Source organism: Cetorhinus maximus, chromosome 18, assembly GCF_964194155.1.
Source record: "Cetorhinus maximus chromosome 18, sCetMax3.hap1.1, whole genome shotgun sequence".
Lineage (NCBI taxonomy): Eukaryota > Metazoa > Chordata > Chondrichthyes > Lamniformes > Cetorhinidae > Cetorhinus > Cetorhinus maximus.
In genome coordinates, this window is record NC_135896.1 from 9,829,999 (window position 1) to 9,851,552 (window position 21,554).

General features: G+C 44.9%; 1 protein-coding gene across 2 annotated transcripts in view; it reads right to left on the reverse strand.

Annotated features, from left to right (window-relative positions):
* The window catches only part of nrxn3a (neurexin 3a), a 1,687,706-nt gene that overhangs the window by 924,189 nt on the left and 741,963 nt on the right, over positions 1 to 21,554 (reverse strand). For both annotated transcript variants that reach the window (XM_078562069.1, XM_078562067.1), the window contains exon 14: positions 10,881 to 11,000. In XM_078562069.1, coding sequence (XP_078418195.1) covers positions 10,881 to 11,000 — 120 coding nt within the window. The remainder of the gene's footprint in view (positions 1 to 10,880; positions 11,001 to 21,554) is intronic.

Sequence of the window (21,554 nt, forward strand, 5' to 3'; positions counted from 1 at the left end):
ACAGGCCATGCTTTCCACCGCCTGGACTCTTAAAGCTTTGGAATTCTCCATAAACCTGTCCATATCCCTATTCCTCTCTCCTCCTTTAAGATGTGCCTTAAGATCTACCTATGTGACAGTCACCTGTCCTAATAACTCCTTATGTCACTTGGTATCAAATTTTGTTTGACAATTCCATGAGGCACCGTCAGACATTTTCGTTGCATTAAAAAGGTGCTATGTAAATGCAAGTTGATGTTTGACATATCGCAATGGGAAATGCAATACATGGAGATTGCTGTTCCAAGAACCAAAATAAAATAAGTTAGTACGGGGTACACTAAAAGGAATCCTGAAGCTAAGGTTCACCATCTAAGCTGCATTGTGAGAACAAAGCTCCCTTCATCTTATTGCAAACTGTACCTATTAGGCCACAATTGGAATACTGTGAACAGTTCTCATTTTATTATAAAAAGGATACAGAAGCACTGGAGTTGGTGCAAAAGAAAAATTACTAGAATTATACAGAGAGATTATACCTATCAAAAAAGAGAAAACAGGTTGGGCATATTTTCTTTAGGAAAGAGGAGAGTGAAGGATAACCTGATCAGATCCTGAAGTTTATGAAAGGGTTTGGTAGGGCGGATGTAAAGAAGATGTTTCCACTTGTGTGAGACACCAGGACCAGGGGCCATTAATATCTGATGGTCACGAGTAAATTCAATAGGGAATTCAGGAGAAACTCCTTTACCCAGAGGGCGGTCAGAATGTGGAGCTCGCTCCGACAGGGAGTAGTTGAGGCAAATAGCATTGAAGCATTCAAGGGGAGACTAGGTAACCATATGAGGAAGAATGGGATAGAAGGATAATATTGATGGGATGAGATAAAGAGAGATGGGAGGAGGTGCAACTGGATCACAAACACCAGGATGGACCTGTTGGGCTGTTTCTGTGCACTTGGTAACTTTGCATTTAGGAAACCAGATACCAATTCTACTCAGCTTGCACTAACGTTTGTTAAATTAATAAAAACTCCAACAATTTCACGTAATCCTTGCTAGAATAATAGGTAGGCATGCCACCCATAACTGACAGCAACTTCACAGCTTGTTTTGTACAGATTCATCAAGGGCGAGACAGTTTAATTACAGCAAAGAATCAAATGCTCTCAGGAGGATTTAAGCAGAAAGGCTTATTTTTCACTCATTTTTTTTTTTGTTCAGAATGTACGTTAAATGTATAATTATTGTTTTCTTAAGGTTAGTTTTACCAGAGCTAAAGAGAAACATATCCTGCTACTTCTAGTCAAAGGCTGACTTTTGTTTGTAGAACAGAAATGAGCAAATAGAGGAAAGCATGGTCATTTAGTAGATGACCTCACATTGGCAGTCCAGGTGTTAGTTTAACTGTTTATAACTTGGTTGGCAGTTAGTCCTATTTTGTCACAGCTTCCAGGAAGTAATTTAGATGAGCTTAAGGCCTGCTCTCCACACGGAGCTCTACTTTCCCCATCACTTTAAATGGTCGGCTCCCAAAGCAATATTTAAGGTGCAATGAGACACTGAAAGGGAAAAAGCCCACGCAGATGTAATTGGTGAAAGAGTAAGATGTGTGCCATTCACTGTGACACTTTGCCATCATGTTTTCTGTTGTTTTCGCTAAACCACTACAAAGGGCCAAAGCCACACAGTAGGGGGCCAACAAAAGCGAAGACGAATCCGGCAGAACTGATTGAAGTGGTGCCTAGCTTGACTTTCCAGACTACAGAAGTCCTCGGAAAGAAAGAGTGGGCGTAGGAGGTTGTGCCGTGCAGTGAAACCCAATTTCTGCGCAGTGAAGGAGGATGGTTAACTAGAATAGTGCACTTGGAAATTAAAAGGAATGTCTAAAGCAAATTCAGGGGAGCGCTGAGTATAGAGTAAAAGAAAAAGACAAGACAGTTTACAATAGAGTGAGAATATGGAGGCTAAAGATGCAAGAGATTTGTTTATTAGATGATAGACAACTCTTGTATCCTGTAGAGCAGTGGAAGGCAGCTGTTGGAACAACAACCCTTCGTTTCCAAGTCTTGGGTGGACCGTGACTTTATAGAGAGTTGTGAAATCATAGAATCATGCAGCACTGAATAAGGCCATTGTGCCTATGCCAGCTCATTGAAAGAGCTATCTGATTAGCCCCCCTCCCTACTCTTTCCTAAAGCCCTGTTTTTTTTTTCTTCCTGCTCAACCATGTATCAATTCGCTTTTGAAAGTTACTATTAAATCCACCTCTACCATCCTTTCAGGCAGTGCATTCGAGATCACAACAACTTGTTAACAAAATGAGATAAGACGACAACATGCTTGACAATGGCTGCGACCCAAGAAATCAACCCCAACAAGAGATAATGCAGAGGAAATTGGAGGAAATATTTGGTTCTGTCGATGTATTGAAAACTTTCATTTAAGCTGTAAGTTGCTAAGAACATCATCAGTTAACAAATGTGGAGGAGTTAATGTACTGTGGCAGAGTCCAATTACCATGCACAGCTCCAGCTGTCGGTCAATGAATGTTAATTCAGCTCCCTCGCACTGTCAATCTCAGTAACCTCTTTTCCCTTTTCAAGTACATATCCAATTCTTTTTTGAAAATTAGTATTGAATTTGCTTCCACCACACTTTCAGGCAGTGCGTACTAGATCATCATAACTCACTATTGAAACATTTTTCATCTTCCCTTTAGTTCTTTTGCCAGTTATCTTAAATCTGTGTCATCTGGTTGCCGGTCTTCCTGCCAAGGGAAATAATTTCTCCCTATTTACTCTAACAGAACCCTATGTAATTTTGAATTATACTGTATCTCAGGAGAACAAACCAGTTTCTCTGGGATAAAAACAGGAAGTGTTGGAAATACCCAGCAAGTCTGGCAGCCTCTGCGGCGAGAGAAACAGAGTTAACGTTTCAGGTCTGTGACCTTTCATCGGAGCCCGCAGCTTCTCGAGCTTCACCCACGCTATAGCAATCTCTGCTGCGAGGCAGTGGCTTTGGAAAAGGAGGAAGCAAAGGTGAGGAAATTGGTGAGCAGGTGAGTGATAGGGCATTATTCCGACGCAATGCATTGCAGCTGGCCAGAGAAGATTGCATCACCTAGGGCTCAATTTGTTCCTCGTCGGGCGGGCATGAAACTGACCACCGCCCGTGATTGGGCCCTGACCACGATTTCGCTCTGGCTGGCCAATCAACGGACAGCCAGCGTGAAACGCGCGCTGCAATGCTGATCATTGCTGAGGTGGGGACAGGAGGCGGGCGAATGCAGACGTTTGTGCATGCGCACGGACCGAAAGCTCCCTGAAGGCACACGGCTGCCTCGGGGAGCTGAAGATTTATAACATTACAAATAAAGATTTAAAAAAAATAAGGTGAACATGTTCCTTCTTGTGGCTCTGTCACATGAGCAGGGACGTATTATAAGTGAGATGTGAACATTTTTATTTTATTTTTAATTCCTGTTGGAAACCTCATCCCGCCTGTGGTGAGGTTTCATAAAAAGTTCAACCGAACAATTGCGCAGGCAGCAAAAAAATCCGATTTAATGAATCGATTTAGGGCCTTAATAGGCCTCCTAATTATCGGTGGGTGCAGCGCCGCCTCGCATGAGCGCCTGCCGAGTGAAATATCGCGAGTGTGCGCGGTGACGTCGGGACACTTGCCCGACGTCGTCACGCATTATTTTACTCTCATTCGAGTCGGGCGCGCGCCCACCCAAACAGAGAAAAATCCTTCCCCTAGAGCCATGCAAAGTAAAAGCCACCAGCAGGACTTCGTGTGGTTTTACATTTATAGACTCTTCCCTTTCCATGCATCCGTCCCCACCCAAAATGATCGACGCGCATTATTTTGTAGTCAGGCATCATCAGCATTGGCACCTCTACATTAAGCAGTGCCTTTGCTCTGTTAATGACCTCCCTGCTCACAACATGCCCTGGAAAGCAATACTTGAGAAACGGACAAAAGTTTCATTCTAGTAAATTGAGTACAGAGTACAGCAATCTTCCCAAATAATCTTTTATGCAGAAAAGAGAAAATGGGGACAGACGTTTAGAAGCTACAGTAAGGTTTTCGGGTCTTTTGAAACGAATGTTAAGATGGGGCCTGGTGGCCTTCCCTTTCTGCAATTATCTGATGATTTTGTAATACAGAAACACTTCATTTCTCAAGATACAAATGAGTGAGGAAGGCCAAGCAGTTAATCCTCCTTTCATCCATCCAGAAAAATAGCTATTGTTCCCCCAGTCAGCTCTTTCTTAAATGATCCCATGGCATTTACTCTACCTGAGGACCCTTTCCGCATGTTGATCAAGCTTTCGGTGAAGAACTCCCTGACATCTTACATTTGCCTTCCGCCAATTTGAACCCGTGCCCCCACTGTTCCATTATCACAATTTAATTCGAAGCCATGTTCCATTTTTTTCATGTCATTTACAATTTTATCTTTGAAATCTCCTTTTTCTGGACTGAAAAGCCTAAAGCAACCTCGAGGAGTGATATTTTTCAACCGCTTTCTTTTAAAAAATATCAGCACCTGTGTGATTCCAGCAGGGGTCAGGCAGCAGGTTAATTGTTTTACGAAGTCTCATTGCTTGGCGTTCCTTATTCATGAGATGTCCTGAGAAGCAAGTTAGTCTGTCAGACAAGGAAGGATGAGGCTGTGTTGTGAATGGATGGACTCTATTCTCAACCATCCTTGTTCTCTCAGTTTTCCAAAATTACTTACATTTACACACAACACACACACACACAACACACAACACACAACACACACACAACACACACACACACGCCAAAATTAACGCTAGGATGGTTTCTCTATAGCCACATTGCCAAACCTGTCAGCTCCAGGCTAAGTGCAAATGACCCGTAATCAGAGTGAAGCGCCGAGTAGCTGAAGATTTACAGAGGTGTTGTGTGCACAGACTCTAAAGGAAATATCAGAGTATATTTTTGTCTTAATCACCTGGATGGGGCAGTGATTTCCCCACATTCTATGGAGCCCAAGGTGAAGGTGGAAAAGACTTAACAACAATCCGCTATGTCAGATTACTGATCATGTGATGAAGCCCAAAATATTTACCTCCATTAACTCTATGTCTATAGATATGCAGACGTTGATTGGTGGAGAATTGTTAGCTCTGTACAGTGTTCCTTACCTTACGTGTGCTGCCATTTCAATTGTCTTTCATTCATTCAATCAAAGATGCTCTCATGAGTCACTCCCAGGCGACTTCCAAGTGAAGAAACAACTGTTGGTCTTTGTAAATGCACATACCTGATTCGTTACTCAATTATTAGATTCAATTGTTCAGTATCCCTGCTGTTTCAGAGAACAGAGGGCTAAACCACCAATGACAGAGCTTGGGCTAAGCTTTCAATCTGAATTCCAGCACAGACGGTACATTTAAAAATAAATGTCCAACTCAAATGGGCTCATCCTGTTTGAATTCCCTACTTTCATTCCAGCCTGCTCTTGAGCTATTAGAAATGGAGAGGGGCCACCTGCTTCATCCAGGACAGCTTCATCTATTTTAACAAGGGACCTTCTCGCCAACTTCACCTCAGAGTCATGGTTGATACTTTGAACAATAATTATAGTTCGCCCTTACCATTCCCCTGAATTTCAACCAGTGTTGTGTGTGTGTGTGTGTGTGTGTGTGTGTGTGAATCATTATCCCGGGAAACACCAGTCTTAACGTCTGAATGATTGTGTCAGACACAAGTAGGAGAAAAGTTCAGATCAATGTTTCTTATGAGGTTTCAGCAACACAAGTGGCGTGTTAACAAGTCAACAAATGAAGCAAAATACAGAATGCAGTGTTCCTGAGACACTGTGCACTCAAACCTGATTCCAGTTAGAAATTTGAGGGGACTCTGCGGGTTCCTATCCTGGACTAGTTAACCCCCATGTTGTGCATTCATGCTCCCATGCTTTACTTCCACTGTGACTCTGGGGGGTGTGGCACATCATAAGTGTCCACAACTACACAGGGGTCACGTTGTAAAGCTAAGCATTGGTTCACACTGGGAGGTCAGAACAATAAGCTGGTGACTTCTCTTTCCACTTTGTGAGTCATTTCATTTCTCACTTCCATGCACTCCGCCCCTATCCCTGCATGGAAAATACAGAATTTTGAAGAGCATTTTTGCTGTTGCAGGAATTTCGCTGTCAATGTATCGGCAATATGATTTATTTTTCCCACTGATGCTGTCACGCACAAATGTGATAAGTATATGGCATAGAATAGACACGTAAATAAATCAGGCCTGATACAGACTGCTGGAGTGCTGGTGAATAACAATGGGAATTCTGGCTGCAACACTTCAAATAGCATATTTCAAAGCTAGATTAGTTTGAACTCTACGTAAGCAGTTTTTTAAAAAAAAAGACTTTCCATATGATTCTTTTTCCCTCTTTGTTCGTTTATGGGTGTAATCATTCGAGAGCTGATTTCACACAAGCCAAATACTGAAAACGACACAGTATTTTATCTGTTTACTCATAGAGAATCCGCAGCATTTCTGATTTCACCATGACTGGAGGTACTCGAGGCATGTGAAGGCGTACGATCATTCAAATCAAATTACATTGGCATAAAGTGCGAGAGGTGTGGGGTAATGGGAGTTTGGTTCAAGCTCACCTTTCCTGCACGATTCCTGTTCTGCCACCAGTTCCCACTGGGTCCAGTTGGGTGAATGCCACAGGGAAAGTTATGGGCTATTGGTCTACCTCTGTTGGAGAGTGGGCAGAACATCACTGCCCACGCTCTCCTAGCTGGGTGGTCCAGGGAAATCCTGAAGAAACAGATGCATCTGAACATTCCCTTTCAGCCTGTGTCGCACAGGAACTGCAACTGTTCCAGTCAACACATCCTCTACCCCAACAAACGGAAATGGTTCACATGTTCTATTCCTCAATGAACATCCAGCAAATGGGGCAAATTCTTATTCGCCCTGACACCTTAATGCAAGTACTGTTTTGGAAATATTTCTTACCCTATATAAATGCTAAAAACATAAATGGGTGTTAGAATATATTCAACATTTGCAGGTCTGACTTCTTGTCCTCTTCCCCTTTCTAAAGTTCACCTTCTCCATTTGTGTTTTGTTCAACGTCTATTTTTCCTGATGAAATGAGGGGGGGGGGGGCGTAGTAAACCTTTTTCCAAATCTCTCTCACTGCAGTACTCTCTAATGCACACCAGAGGCAAAGTATGAATGGCCCTGATTTTCTCTGTCTCTCCCTCTCATCGTTCTCTGTCAAAATATACCTAGACCTAAATTAAGTGTCCGAACACTACCCCATCTGTTGGGGGATGCGAGATGGGCAAGCTAGGCTACGAGGGTAGTTAGATGGCATTCGACATTTAGGCTGGGAAAGGGTTAATAGAACCCAGGGAACAAGCTAAGGATGGTTAATAAACACACACGGCCAGAGATAGAGAAGTGCTTAATTTACTAGGTACCAAGGTCAAGCACCTTCGAATGCGGTTAAGAACATAAACAAGGGCCATTATCCAATGGGAGACAGGATAATGGGTGCCACACAAGGTTTAGGAATGTTACATTTCCTTGGTACAGCGATATGTTTTATGGTGTAGCCACAACTGCCCAATAAGAGGGCCAAACGGTGAAAGCCAGATGGCGTAAGGGATGGGAGAGTATGCAGTTCGTAGAATTGAAGCCAAGCAACTTGAGACCCTGTGTATGCAGCAGCTTCATAATTTGATAGTGGGGTTTTGGTTGTATGATGTTGATTGGTTTAGCGGGTTTTGATCGTTATTTTGATTCGCCGATAAAAGAGTATAAAAAAAGTTTGATCGAGTGAACGCGGGTCTGCGTGTGATTCTGCAGTTGCTTTGCCTCTACATATGCTGACACATGCTATATAGACACGGCACTCTGAGGAAATAAAGACTTATGCTTGACAAGATCTCTGTGCATGTAATTACTTTGACACATTTGCCTTAGCATCCAAAGGGGTTATTCTAAGGACCTCATCATCGCTCTTTTCCCATTGACCTGGTGGGCAAACATTGCAGATGTCTCCGAAAAAGCATTCTACCTTTAGGCATCATCAAGATGTTCTTTATTCCAGCTGATAGATCACCACCTTTCGATTTCTCAATGAACATCCAACCAACAGGACAATATAGCGTCAATAACAATAACAGTAACACCATCCACACTGAGCACGATGCTACAATCACTACACAGAGGGGAGAGAGATGAGAAATCCTCGCACGGGTCAGACATTATAAAGCTTATGAGCTGAAATCATGTAGGTCAGTGTAAGAAAGAAGCACGTGTTTGTCACTTTAATGAGGTAAAACAATGGATAGAGGAACTTGTAGCAAATACCTTTAAGAGGGAGCCAAGTGGAATTCCAACCAAGTCTTTGGAATCTGAACTCAAACAAAATCCTGACCCATTCTCATACACAGTGATCATGACCAGGTTGGTGTAGCAGCCTCTGCTGAAATGTCATTCAAACTAAAATACATTCCAATCACATCTGGGTTTTTTTTTCTGATCATCCTGTGGTAATCATTACCAGCGAGTGCTGTTTAAAACAGGGTGAAGATCTCTTAGCTGATGAAATCGTTAGAGCTATCTCCAGAGCAAAAAGCAACCAGGCCAACTTATTTAAACTCTAGCACAGCGCAGCAGCTTTCAATATCTTTTTCAACAACTGAGAACAGTGAGTTTATCTCAGCCTGGCCTTAACAACACTTTAAACCTCTTCCAATGAATAGGTCCTGAACAGGACGTACCTGCGAAAGGTTTGACGTTTCCTCTTCCTTCATCAAAGGCAAGGGCGGAAGTGAAATCCTTGTGTGCTTAAACCATAGTGTGTAGCAACATTTTCCAACATGCTTAATTAAAACTGGACAAGTATATGCAATAATAACGTAACAAAGATTCATGGGGCATTGTGAATATCCACCTGTTTTAACCAACTGTTGCAATCTCTCAAATGGACGGTCTGGAATCCAGGCCCATTGTAACTCTGGTTGGTAGTTGGGCTGGTAATGAGAAAAATGCGTGGGTTATCTGGTGTAGCCATGAGGAGGAAGCATTCAGAGTGCGAATGGACTTAGAGCTCAAATCTGGATCCAAACCTAGCCTTTGATCAACAGCCAAGGCAGGGAAGCCTGCAACTAGTACCCAAAGCAACAACTGGTGGATTGCCCCTGTCCCAGTCATGGATATTATTAATATCTGAACAAAGAAAAAATTGCCATTTCTGCAACACTTTTTTTTAAAGTTCAGTCTTTGCCCTGCAGCCTACACCAAGTTGTTAGAATTTTGACTTTCCTTTCCCTCACAGGTGTAATAAATATGACAGAAAATAGATAAGTCACTAAAACAACCTCCCCGAGCTGCTTAGTTCAATTGTGTCATTCAAATTACCGGACCATTGGAGTTTTCTTTACCACAAAAACTGCTGGGGCTATCAGAGTGTAGGTGTGGAGAACATTTGTACCTTCGTAACCTAGAATATTGCCTGTGTAGAAACCAATCAATGTTTAAGTGTGACTACAAGAGAAGTAGCACCCAATAGATAGGTAGGTAAGAAAGTCTTTTAATGTGCCAGGGCAAGGTAGGAAGCTTCCGGTGATCAGAAGGTGGGCCCTCCAGTGGCGTTGCAGGACCGCAGAGCCACGCCACCCTGGGCCACAGAGCAGCCAGCAAGAAAGAGTCCTCCCACCCCCCTCCAGGTGGTCATTGGGAAGTGCCTCGATATACCTGGCGGTCTCCCCACATGCCCCGTTACCACTTTAAATGCAGGTGGGAGCAGGAAGTGGAGGTTAATAGGCCGCCAATCCTCCAGTCAGTCAGTCAGCGGGTGGCCGAACCCTCTGGTGTTCCCCACTTTTGGGAATATTCTGCGTCAGCAGAAAGACATTGGGCTTCCCTCTCGATGCCTCCCGCTGCCATTTTACAAGCCCTCCCTCCTCCCAGCCTGTCTCCAAGGCCTGGTAAAATTCCGGCCCATTTCAATTTTAATAGCTTAGATAGATGCTTGGTGGAAAACAGCATGAAAGGATATGGGAGCAAGGAGGACATGTTGGGAATTGTACCACTGCTTCTTTGATGGATAAACATTAGTTGGGACTGGTTCCCCATCAAAGGGCATGTTTGCATATTGTAATTATTTTTGTTACTTTAAGTCCATCAGCACTCCAAAAGAGAAAAGTGGGCTAACGTTTCACATGTGTGCCTTTCCTCCAAATTTCAGATTGAAGCAATAGAAGCTTTCTATCCTATTTCAGGTGCCAATTAGCCCCACTGGATTAGCAGAGACTGGTTTATCCAATTTTCCTGAGCTCTTTGCTAAGATGCTGTGCGAACACTTCCTTTATCCAAAGGTGGTATGGCAGGTGGATATTTCAACCCCCCGCCATCCTCTTAGAGCAACAGACAGTGGTGCAGCCTGCCCCTTCCAGCTTTCCTCAAAAGTGTCTAATGGATTGGCGGCATAGACTTAACTACAATATCCAAGAAACTTGCACTTCAAGCAGAGAATTCTCATTTCTTTTGGCAGCACATTGCTTGATATGTTTAGGTAAAACTGCTTAGCGGATGCTTTGTACACACTCTCAGCCGGTTTGCTTCAAGCAGGTTAATGACAAGGTTAGTGCATGACAAACACAGCTAACCAGTGAACCACCAAGCAAAAATAAATGTTGGATAAACCCCTCATTTTCTTTCTTCAACCACAAGCACTTACAAGGCCTCAGGCCTAGGATTTATCTTCCCCACGCCTCCTGTTATAACAACCAAGGAGGACCCTTGGCATTGGGGACACATTACTCAAAGGCACACAGTAAAGGGGAAAAATGGAAGCAAATGGAACCAATTACTCACGGTCATTGCATTGACTGCCACTGTACGAGGTCATGGAGCAGTCGCACGTGTACCCCTCCCATTGCTGGATGCAGATCCCGTAGTTCGTGCAGGAGTCTTCTTGGCAGGTTGTGCTGGGACCTTGGAGGGGGAGATAGAAAAGAACAGATAGTCAATGGGAGCTGGAAACAAGACAGAATATGACCCCTCTGCTCTGGAAGGAGTTTGGTTCCACATGTGCATAGAATATTTCAAAACACACACACACACACAAACTCACACTCGTACACAGGAGTATACGCAAAGCTACAAGCCTAACCAGGTTAGGTTGTGAACAACATTCCCTCCAAGGACATTTTGTTAAACCTCCTGTATTGGAAAATATAAGTACATTATATACAATATATAGCAACAGAACAGCATGTAGCACAGTGACACAATTTCGAATATCGAAATTAGTTTACCAGATAAATGGACACAAAGGGTCAAAGCTAGATTTCAGAGTGAACTGGTTTTATGTAGCATTTTCACAGCTTAATTTAAAGGAGCTGTATGCCATAGTTGCAAAAAAAAGTAGCGATTTGATGATCAGATGCCTCTTTTACTACCCCAACTCTCTTGAAGGCATTAGGTACTGGCATGAAAAACTGTGGACATAAATAAGAGATGGACGAATGAGCTTAAGTAGGTCAAATGGCCTTCCTCACCTGTGTCTGTCTTGTAGCTCTTGCTGAGATACCACGTCATATGTGCGCTCTATAAACCTCTTTTATTAGTAAGACAGGATCAAGGGATGGTTGGTTAACTCAGTTGGCTTTGGCTAGTGTGGGATGCAGATTGATACCAACAGTGCAGGTTCAATCCCTGTACTGGCTGTGGTAGTTCATGGACGTCTGCTTCCTTACCTTACCCCATGGTTGCAGAGTGATGCCCCTCAAGCTAAGCACAACCAATTGTATCTCTCTAATGGAAAGAGGTGCCTATGGTCCTTCGTGGACTACATGGTTCATTATCAAGGCTGCCTCAGGGACTTGCTGGGATCTCGAACGCCCGAATGAAAAAGGTGGTAGAAGCTGGTTCCGAAAACAATTTCAAAAGGGAACTGGATGGGGACTCGGAGGACTTGAAAACTATCAAGATTTCGGTCAAAAAGAGGAGTGGGATTAAATGCAACTGCTCTTTCAAAGAACCAGCACAGGCACGATGGGCCGAACAGCCAGAAATCCATGCTGTAAGTTTCTATGGCTGAATAACAATGCGGCAATAATCATTCTTTCAACCTGATTTCTCCCTAACATTGGCAGAACTGGTTTTTGATTCAAAACAGCTAGAATCCACCCTACTACCAGTTGAATTATAAAGTTGCTCCTGAGGATGGAGTCTGATGCTGGAATATTTATTATTTTCTTTAGTTAAAATACCCTCACTGAGCCTCATGTGTGGCATATTTGTGGCTCCTCAAAATAAAGTCAACAGGGAAAAAAAAACGAACTCGTTTCCAGACCTGAATTATTCTAGTCAGTCTGGTTGTGGTCTGGTGGGACACAGGTTGTCAACACTCTGAATTCTTGTTGGGGAGGCTTTACACTTTGAGTAAATGAACCTGTGGCAAGAACGAGTGCTGCATATTTCACAGTGTAACGAGCACAGAGCATGAGCCGTTCACTATATATTCTCTGGCACCAGCACTTAATTCCCCACTTTGCCTACGATTACAGATCAATACTAAAAAAAAAAATGCACCAGTGTTGTGATCAGAAGACTTTGGAAAATGACTGTGACCTCAGGCCAAAATGTCTCCAAGAAAACAGAGCTGGCATTCTTCATTGGTCAGGTATTCAGTTTTGGGAGGACCAGGGTCAAGATCGCTGGGCAATTGTCAGATTAGCAGCGAGGTACGTCTGGTTACCTTTGAGGGAATGCAGACAAGGAAATGAAAAATGTGAAATAGGTAGATTATTTGCTGCATGGAACCATGAATTAAATATAGGCAAATAACCTGTGTAAAATACTATACACGCCGTCAGTAGCTTGAAGATTGAATGAGAAAGGATTGAAAGATTTAAGCACTGCATTCATCTACACACTCCCAAAAAGCAGAACCAAATGAAAATAAGACTGAAAGTGCATCGTGTACAATGAATAGTGCATCGCAGCTGCCAAGTCAATTGTCACTGAAGCAGATTGCATTTTGCCAAAGAAAGCTGGAGGACACCAGGTATATAACCTCCTCGGATTTTTATTCCCTAAAAGTGTTGATTGCATAAAGCATTGCTCAATTATCATGTGCATCCCACCTTTCCCCCCACTCCCCATCTCTCACATGACCTTTCTTATCGGGACATTGGAGCAGGAGTTAGACATTCATCCCCAATGTCCCGTACCTTTCAATGAGATCGTGGCTGATCCGGATTCAGCTCCTTAGCTCCATGCGATGCCTGTTGATGCTTATTTAAGAGATACTCGTAAAACAAATCGTCAAACACTTTGGAAAAATAGGAAAACCGTGCGTCATGTTCAACTTGATAACATCACGTGGAAGTGAAGGAAGACGGCTGTGGCACTGTACATTAGTCAAAAAAAACTCACACAAAAGTGGATGTCCCACTAAGATGCGGCATTTGAATTTTTTTCCCCAAATGTCACTGTTCCTACAACAGGGGTGGAATTTAATGCCCTCCCCCATGGTGGGTTTGGTAGCAGAGGGCATTTAAGCAGGCAGGAGGATGGCGAGGGGGGTCCCGCCACCACCCACCTCCACCCCAACTAATTCTGTGGCAAGGCAGCCGGTGGATGGCCTTCCCACCCCACCATCAATGCGGGCTCTTGAGTGGGTAATTAAGGGTCTCATCCCACGACCACTGGCAGCAACCCAGGGGGCTCGCTATGAAGGGGACAGAACAAGTAAACCTCGACACGTTTGCTTGCAGGGTCCCTGGTCAAAGGCTCTCAGTGCCCACTGCCTGTGCTGCTGACCCCATTCCCTTCTCCCTGTGATCTACCCACCACCCCTCCCCATCATTGTGGTCACTCACCTGCGGCCTGGGGTCCAGTGACAATCCTCGGCCTTGCCCAGAAGGAAAAAAAACAGTCCGGGTCTGTGCTCTTATTTCCCAGTTTTTACTGGTGTTCCATTTTAAGGTATACAAGACCAGTTTGGACCAGTGTCCTTATTTTCCAGTTTTTTTCCTTCTGGGTGGGTGGGTGGGTGTCGTTGACCCCATTCCCCTTCTCCCTGTGATCTCCCCCCTCCTGTGGGTCACTCACCTTTGGCCTGGGGTCCAGTGATGATCCTGGGCCTTGGGGTGAGCGCCGTCCTGGCAGCAGCCAGCGCCTCCCTGTGACACTGCCGTTCAATAGGGATGCTGGCCTCTGATTGGCTGGCAGCTCTTGGCAGGCGGGGCTTCTGCTCCCCGAGTCTTTGATCCCTGGGAAATCCCACCGCTGTTCAGTCAAGTGCCTGAGCGAGCGTTTAATTCAGCAGGGCTTCGCTGAAAGAGGCAACACAGTGCTCTCGCCGGCTGTCCAGCGAGCGGTCACTTGCTGCCTCCATTAAATACCACCCAAAGAGTTTGTTTCATTTCGGAAAGAATTATACGCTGTGACAGACAGTGCAAACGCTAGTAGTTGAATGTGGTAGTAGTTAGGTTCAACCATGTAAATGTCTGCAGTCTCATTTTCTTGTATTTTTTTCCGTTTCTTCTGAAGAGCATTGATTTTCTGCTCGGGTCCGGTCCAAGTGCTTTATTCATTCTTGGGATGTGGTCATCACAGACGAGACTGCGAATTTATTGCCCATCCCTAATTCAACTTGAGAAGGGTCTTCTTCTTGAACGGTTGCAATCTGCGGGTGGAATTTAGTGCCCCTGGCGGTGAGTTTGGAGGCAGAGGGCATTTAATCGGGCAGGAGTGTGTGGGTGGGACACTGCCACCTTCCTGCCTCAGCCCAATTCAGTCCAGGGAGGAAAGGTTCCTGGACGGCCTTCCTGCTCAGATGTTAACCAAAGTCATTAAGTGGGCAATTAATGCTCACTTAAGGGCCTCATCCCACTGCTGTTGGTATTCAACCATATTTGTCATTCGTCATGGGGGAAGCCTGAAAAGCAAACCCTTGTCAAAGGCAAGACTGAGGGACCCGGCCTTGGAGAAAGGAAGATTGGAAGCGGGTGGGGGGGCGCTGGTTGTTGCTGAAAGCCTCTCCCTCACTTTCCCATGTCCCCCACACTGCCCTCACTCACCTTTGGCCTTAGGTCCCTCATTGATTCTGGGCCTCTAGTGGGTATATTGCCAGCAGCTACTACCACTCCTGGTAGCACTGCCTGCAATGGAGAGCTGCCAGGCTCTGATTGGCAGAGTCGAGGGGGGTGGGGGGGGGGGGGGGGGGGGGGTGCGGGGCAGGAGAGGGGGCGTGTGTGGGTGGTGAGGATTCTGTCACTGGGGTCCATAATCCCAGGGAAGGCCTGACAGTCGCGACTCAAGTGCCTGATGGGCACGTAATATGTTGGGCCTTCCCTAAAAGAGGCTCTCGCTGGCTCTCCAGTTAGCGGGCGGGATTCCGGTCACCTGGATTAAATTCCACCCTATGTGACAGCAATTTGATACAACTGCTAGATGACTTCAATGGACAGTTAAGAGTTAAGGATATTAGTTAGCGACTGGAGTCACATATTTGCCCAGATTCAGAAGGATGGTAGGTTTCCATCCCTAAAGGGCACTAATAAACCAGTTCTTTTTGTTTTAGCAATTATCTGACAGCTTCAAGATCACTTTTATTGATTTTTAATAGAATTCAATTTAATTTAATTCAAATTCTCAAACCGTCATGGTGGGATCTGAAATCACATTCTCTGGATCGTTCACCCAGTGAGATAACCACTACAGAAGAGCAGCTGATTGTCACAAGGTATTTAGCAGTATGGCCCTAATGTCACCTGATGCTTTCTGTAACGCACACCCCCTACTTCTCCCCTGCACTAACTCACAGCAAATGTAACAGCTCTATTCAAGAAAGGAGGGAGACAGAAACCAAAAAAACTATAGGCTAATTAGCCTAACTCTATAATTGTGAAAATTCTGGAATTCACTATTGAGAAACTAAACAGCCGGACATTTAGAAAATCATAATAGAATCAAGCAGAGTCAACATAGTTTTATGAAAGGGAAATCACGCTTGAGGGAATCATCCTATGAGGATGTAACAAGCAGGGCGAATAAAGGAGAACCAGTAGATGTTGTCTATTTAGGTTTCCGAAAGGCATTCGATAAGTGTAAAAGGTTACTACATAAGGTAAGAGCTCCTGGTGTTGGGGGTGATATATTAGCATGGAGAGAGGATTGGCTAATTAACAGGAAACAAAGAGTTGGGATAAATGTTGTGGGTCTGGGGTCACATGTAGGCTAGACCAGGTAAGGATGGCAGATTTCCTTCCCTAAAGGGGAATTAGCGAGCCAGATGGGCTTGAGGTCCAAGTGGATAGGTTGGACCTAACATTTGCATTTTTAGATAAGTTGAAAGTTTGTTTGAGTATCAAAGGGAAGTCAGAGGTTTCAAGGAACATGTTTGCCTCTTGCAGGAGTTCCAGAGGTAACAGAAGAGGGTATATTACACTTTATTGACCTGAAAGCAAAGGCAAAATAGAGACATGAAAGATTTTAGTTTCAAAGAGGTGTGAGAACAATGGAATCTGAGATGAAAGCAGGAAAATGGTATTTTAGAGTTACGGTAGGTATAACTGTTGGCCATTGGCTATTTTAGGAAGATCCCCTGGAAACAGCTCTAGGCTGGGAGGAGATGCAGTTTGAATCGGCCATCCAGTCAAGCCAGAAAAGTCTTGGGCTGCAACAGGCAGTCTGGTTCTGAAGTCTTGGTCATCGGTTGTGTTCATAACAGAGGATGTTTCTTCTTGTAGGGGAATCTAGAACTGGGGGCACGGTTTAAAAATATGGAGTCTCCCATTTAAGATGGTGATGAGGAGGAATTTCTTCTCCCAGAGAGTCATTAACCTTTGGAATTTTTTTCTTCCACAGAGAACAGTGAAGGCTGGGACATTGGATATGTTCAAGGTTGAGTTAGACAGATTCTTGATCTACAAGAGAGCCAAAGGTAATGGGGGTAGTGGTCAGGCAGGAAGGTGAGTTATGGCCACAACCAGGTCAGCCATGGAATGGCAGAGCAGGCTTGAGGGGCCAAAGGCCTACTCCTGCTCTTATTTGTTATGATCTTATTAACTCAAAAGCTGTTAGGTTAGTTGGTCATTGCCTTAGTTGAGATTAACTAACCCAACACAGCGCAGGAATTGACCTTGCGCCCGCCCTAGCCTGAACAACTCACATGAAACCTGCTAAGAGGGACAATTTACACTTCTTGTTTTTTTTTAATTTAAAGAGATGAAATTTGCATCGTCAAGATATGGTCAGATGCCACATTGTGCCCCCTGATGTGTGTAATCATAGTGAAGCCTTTTTTGCAAGGCATGTTACCATGGCATCAATATCTCTTTTAAGAATCAACAGTGACAAATTTACCAGGACCTTTGCTTCCACGATGATAGGACCTCACAAGGAATGTCACAGGGTTGATTGCAAAAAACAAAGAGTCTTAATTATCATGTTCCCTATCATTATCTTCCCTTCACAGAATTACTTGGCATCCAGGCTGACATACTTTCAATCATTATATAATTTATCCTGTTCTGGAGCGCAGTTGATATCATAACAGTGTTTGCTAGAATCAGGTGCCCCAGCTCACCTCAATTAACCTGCATCTCGCATACAGAGAGAAAACAGGAACACTGAGCCACAATTCGAGTCCCACTTGAAAGCAGTTCGGCAGTCACAATGTTGGAGGATCATTGTATTATCACACAACAGTTCATTACATTCAGTAGAATGAGAACTCAGACAGCCCTGCACCTCATGCCCCACGTATACGCTGCGCTATCTCGGGGGTTCCCCCCGATTGGAATGTGACCTGTTTTCTCCACAGGGCGTGTGCAGCTTTCCTGCTGCGCCACTGACGCAGCTGCACCTGCGCGGAACTTCACACAACTCGAATCCGATCAGAGCGCGTTTAATTTCAGGCCTTTACACATTTGCTGCTGGCTTGCGAGTTGATGACCTGCCCCTAAGATGCTTATATGCTGTCTTATTTACGTTACAGTGTGAGATATATAACCTACGGCTTCAAGCCCCGGACAAGAAACTCGAGCACATAATTCAGCACTGCAGGAGTGCTGCAGTGTTGGAGGTACTTTCTTACGGTTTGAAACGTTCAAACTGAATCGCCACCTGTCCTCTCAGGTGGACATAAAAGCCCATGATTTTTTTTGGAACAGCAGGGGAGTTCCCCACCCCACCCCCCCACCCCCCCCCCCGCCTGGCCAATAGTTATCCCTCAATCAACATCACGAAATACAGCTTATCTCATCATTTATCTCGCTGCTAGTTTTGGTTTTTCAATTCTTTCATAATCATTTATCATTGTCCTTCATAGGGCTGATTTTACGAAGTGCTTTCTATATCGATGTTAAACAGCAGCAGCACACCCAAAGTATGCAAATCTGCCCCAGGAGCTTTTACTTGTGGGACCTCACTGTGCAGAGGTTGGCTGCTGAGTTTCCTACATCCCAAAAAGTGGCTACGCTTCAGGAAAATACTTCTTTGACTGCGAGGCCCTTCGGAACCTCCTGGATTCATGAAAGGTGCTATGCAAATACAGATTCCATCCCTTTCTCTCTTAGGTTTCGATGGGCCTTTTTACAATATCAGGGACACTGAGCGTGGACCCCTAAGGTGAAACTCCAACTCCCGGTCTTTACAAGTGGGTGGGAATTAATAACGACAGTCCGGATCCAGCACCTGGCCTTGGGAGGAAGGGAAAAGAAGGAGCTTGTGAGCTGAAGGCCTTGTCCCTCAGAGGCACACGGAGCCTTGTTAAAGCTATACAGCCCCTCATGAGACAGCATTCTCGATGTATTGGTCAAATACAAAAGGCATTTCGGAAATCTTTTAGGAAAAATGGCACTGCCATAACAGCAGACCCGTATACTATTTGGCTTGCTGCATCTGATGGATCGATAGTGCTGTTGTGTAGTGTCCACTGATATGGGTTTGAACTGCATTTAAGAGGAACCTCAAGGCATTTTATTATAGTTGGTCTGGTACAGGCTGAGCAGAACTGCAGTGGAGACTTACAGAGGCTCACAAGTCTCTAAGTGACGGTCGCCCTATTTTCTTCACCAATGAGTCACCGGTCCTTTGAAGCTCTGCTCCTGATTTTCCTGCTTGAACCATCAATATTTAAACCTGAGCGAGCAAAGCAGGCCACAGCTGGCAAATCCCCTCCACATGTGGCAGCCTGAATTCCCATTTCACTATCTGCCTGCTGGTGTATTTAAATTACACAGAACAACTTCAGACAGAATTTCTCTGCTACACAACGTTGGGCACTTTCATTTATGGCGAAATTGTTGAAGGTGGCGGGGCAGGTTGAGAAAGCAGTTAAAAAGGCAGACGGGATTCCAGGCTTAATAAATTTAGGCATACGGCTGGATTATATGCTGCGGGCGGGCTCCCTGTATCCCAGCCTCAATGTCAGGGGCAAGCTCGCCCCACTGGCTAACTCGCCCCACATTAATTTTTCAACCACCGGGCCTACAGTTATTATGAGGTGAGAGTTCCATCCCTCTCCAGGAGGACGTCCTGCCTCTTAGAGCTAATCGGAAGCCAGCTACACCACCAGGAGCAATGGCCACTGCCGGTACTGAAGGAAGCAACTGCGACAACTCATCTAGCCACTTTGACAGCACCTTCTGAACCCACGACCTCTACCACCTCAAAGGACAGGGGCAGCAGATGCATGGGAACACCACCGCCGGCAAGTTCCCCTCCAAGTCACGCATCATCCTGACTTGGGAATATATCGCCGTTCCTTCACTGTCGCTGGGACAAATTCTTGGAACTCCCTCCCTAACAGCGCTGTGGGTGTACCTACACCACATGGACTCCAGCAAGAAGGCAGCTCACCACCACCTTCTCAAGGGCAATGAGTGATGGACAATAAATGTTGACTTAGCCAGCGACGCCCGCATCCCATGAAAGAATTTTTTAAAAGCCCGGGAGGAGGAGCAACCATCGATGCCCCGGAACCCAGGTACAATTCAGGCTTGTTAACAGATGATCCCCTGAGCTCCCTAATAGATCTGAGCCAAGGTGGTAATGTGTTGCTAATTGGTCCTCGACCAACATTAGTGAACAAACATCAACCAGAAGTCCCACTCTTGGCCAGCAGTCAGTACCCATGTTTGAAAACACCCGTGGTGTCAGATGAGGAATGGATTGCATTCAGTCCGGGTGCTTTTCAGCATTAAAGGGCCAAACTCTCACCAATGGCTGTGAGTTCAAGGCCCACTCCACTTGAAGGCAAAATGGAGGCTGACACTCTAGAGCAGTACTGAAGGAGTGCTGCACTATCAGAAGTGCCATCTTTTGGATGAAGATGTTAAACCAAGGCCTCATTTGCTCTCTCAGATGGGCTTAAAGATTCCACAGCGCTATTCCAAAGAAGAGCAGGGCAGTTTTTCCCGATGACCTGGCTAATATTTATTGCTCAACAAGCTCACAAAAACTGTTTATCTGGTCATTTTCACATTGCTGTTTGTGGAAGCTTGCTCTGAACAAACTCTCCGCTGGATTTCTTACATTACAATTGGGACTGCACACTAGAAGTACCTCATTGGCTACAAAATATTTTGAAACATCCTGAGGTCCAGAAAGGCTCTATATGAATGCAAGTACATCCTTTTTTTTCTTTCGGACTCATTGTTCGACTTCCATGCAAGGTGAATCCCAGACCATCAATATCCTGAAGTTCACCATTACCAGAAACTTAACTGGATGAGACACATCAATACTGTGCCTACATGAGCAGGTCAGAGGCTGGAATTCTGCCATAGGTAACTCACTTCCTGACTCCCCAAAGCCTGTCCACCATCTACAAGGCACAAGTCTGGAGTGTGATGGAATACTCCCCACTTGCCTGGATGAGTGCAGCTCCCACAACACTCAAGAAGCTTAGTACCATCCAGGACAAAGCAGCCCGTCCACCACCTTCAACATTCACTCCCTCAATCACTGGCACACTGTGGCGTGCAAGATATAATGCAGCAACTCACCAAAGCTTCTTCGACAGCACTTTCCAAACCTGTGTCCTCTACCACCTAGAAGGACAAGGGCAGCAGCTGCATGGGAACACCACCACCTACAAGTTCCCCTCCAAGCCACTCACCATCCTGTCTTGGCAGTATATCACTGCTTCTTCGGTGTCGCTGGATAAATTTCTGGAACTTGCAGCCTGACAGCCTTGAGGGAATACCTTCACCGCACAGGCCTGTAGCCGCTGAACAAAAGTCAGGCAACCACCACCTACTCAATGGGAATTAAGAATGGACAACAAATGCTGGCTTTACTAGTGACACTCACGTCCAACACAAAGAATTGTGAAGACTGGCCTCATTCGGTTGAGGTTCCAATGTTCTCTGGCATCCATGGAACCAAAGCCCAGCAAGAGCCTGCGCCTACAGAAGATGAGGAATGGACAGCAGCCCCTATGCTTACACAGTGCAAAATAATCTGAGGGACTGATCATTTTGGAAATGATCAGATTTTGCTTGCCACAGACAATGGGAGTTGAAATAG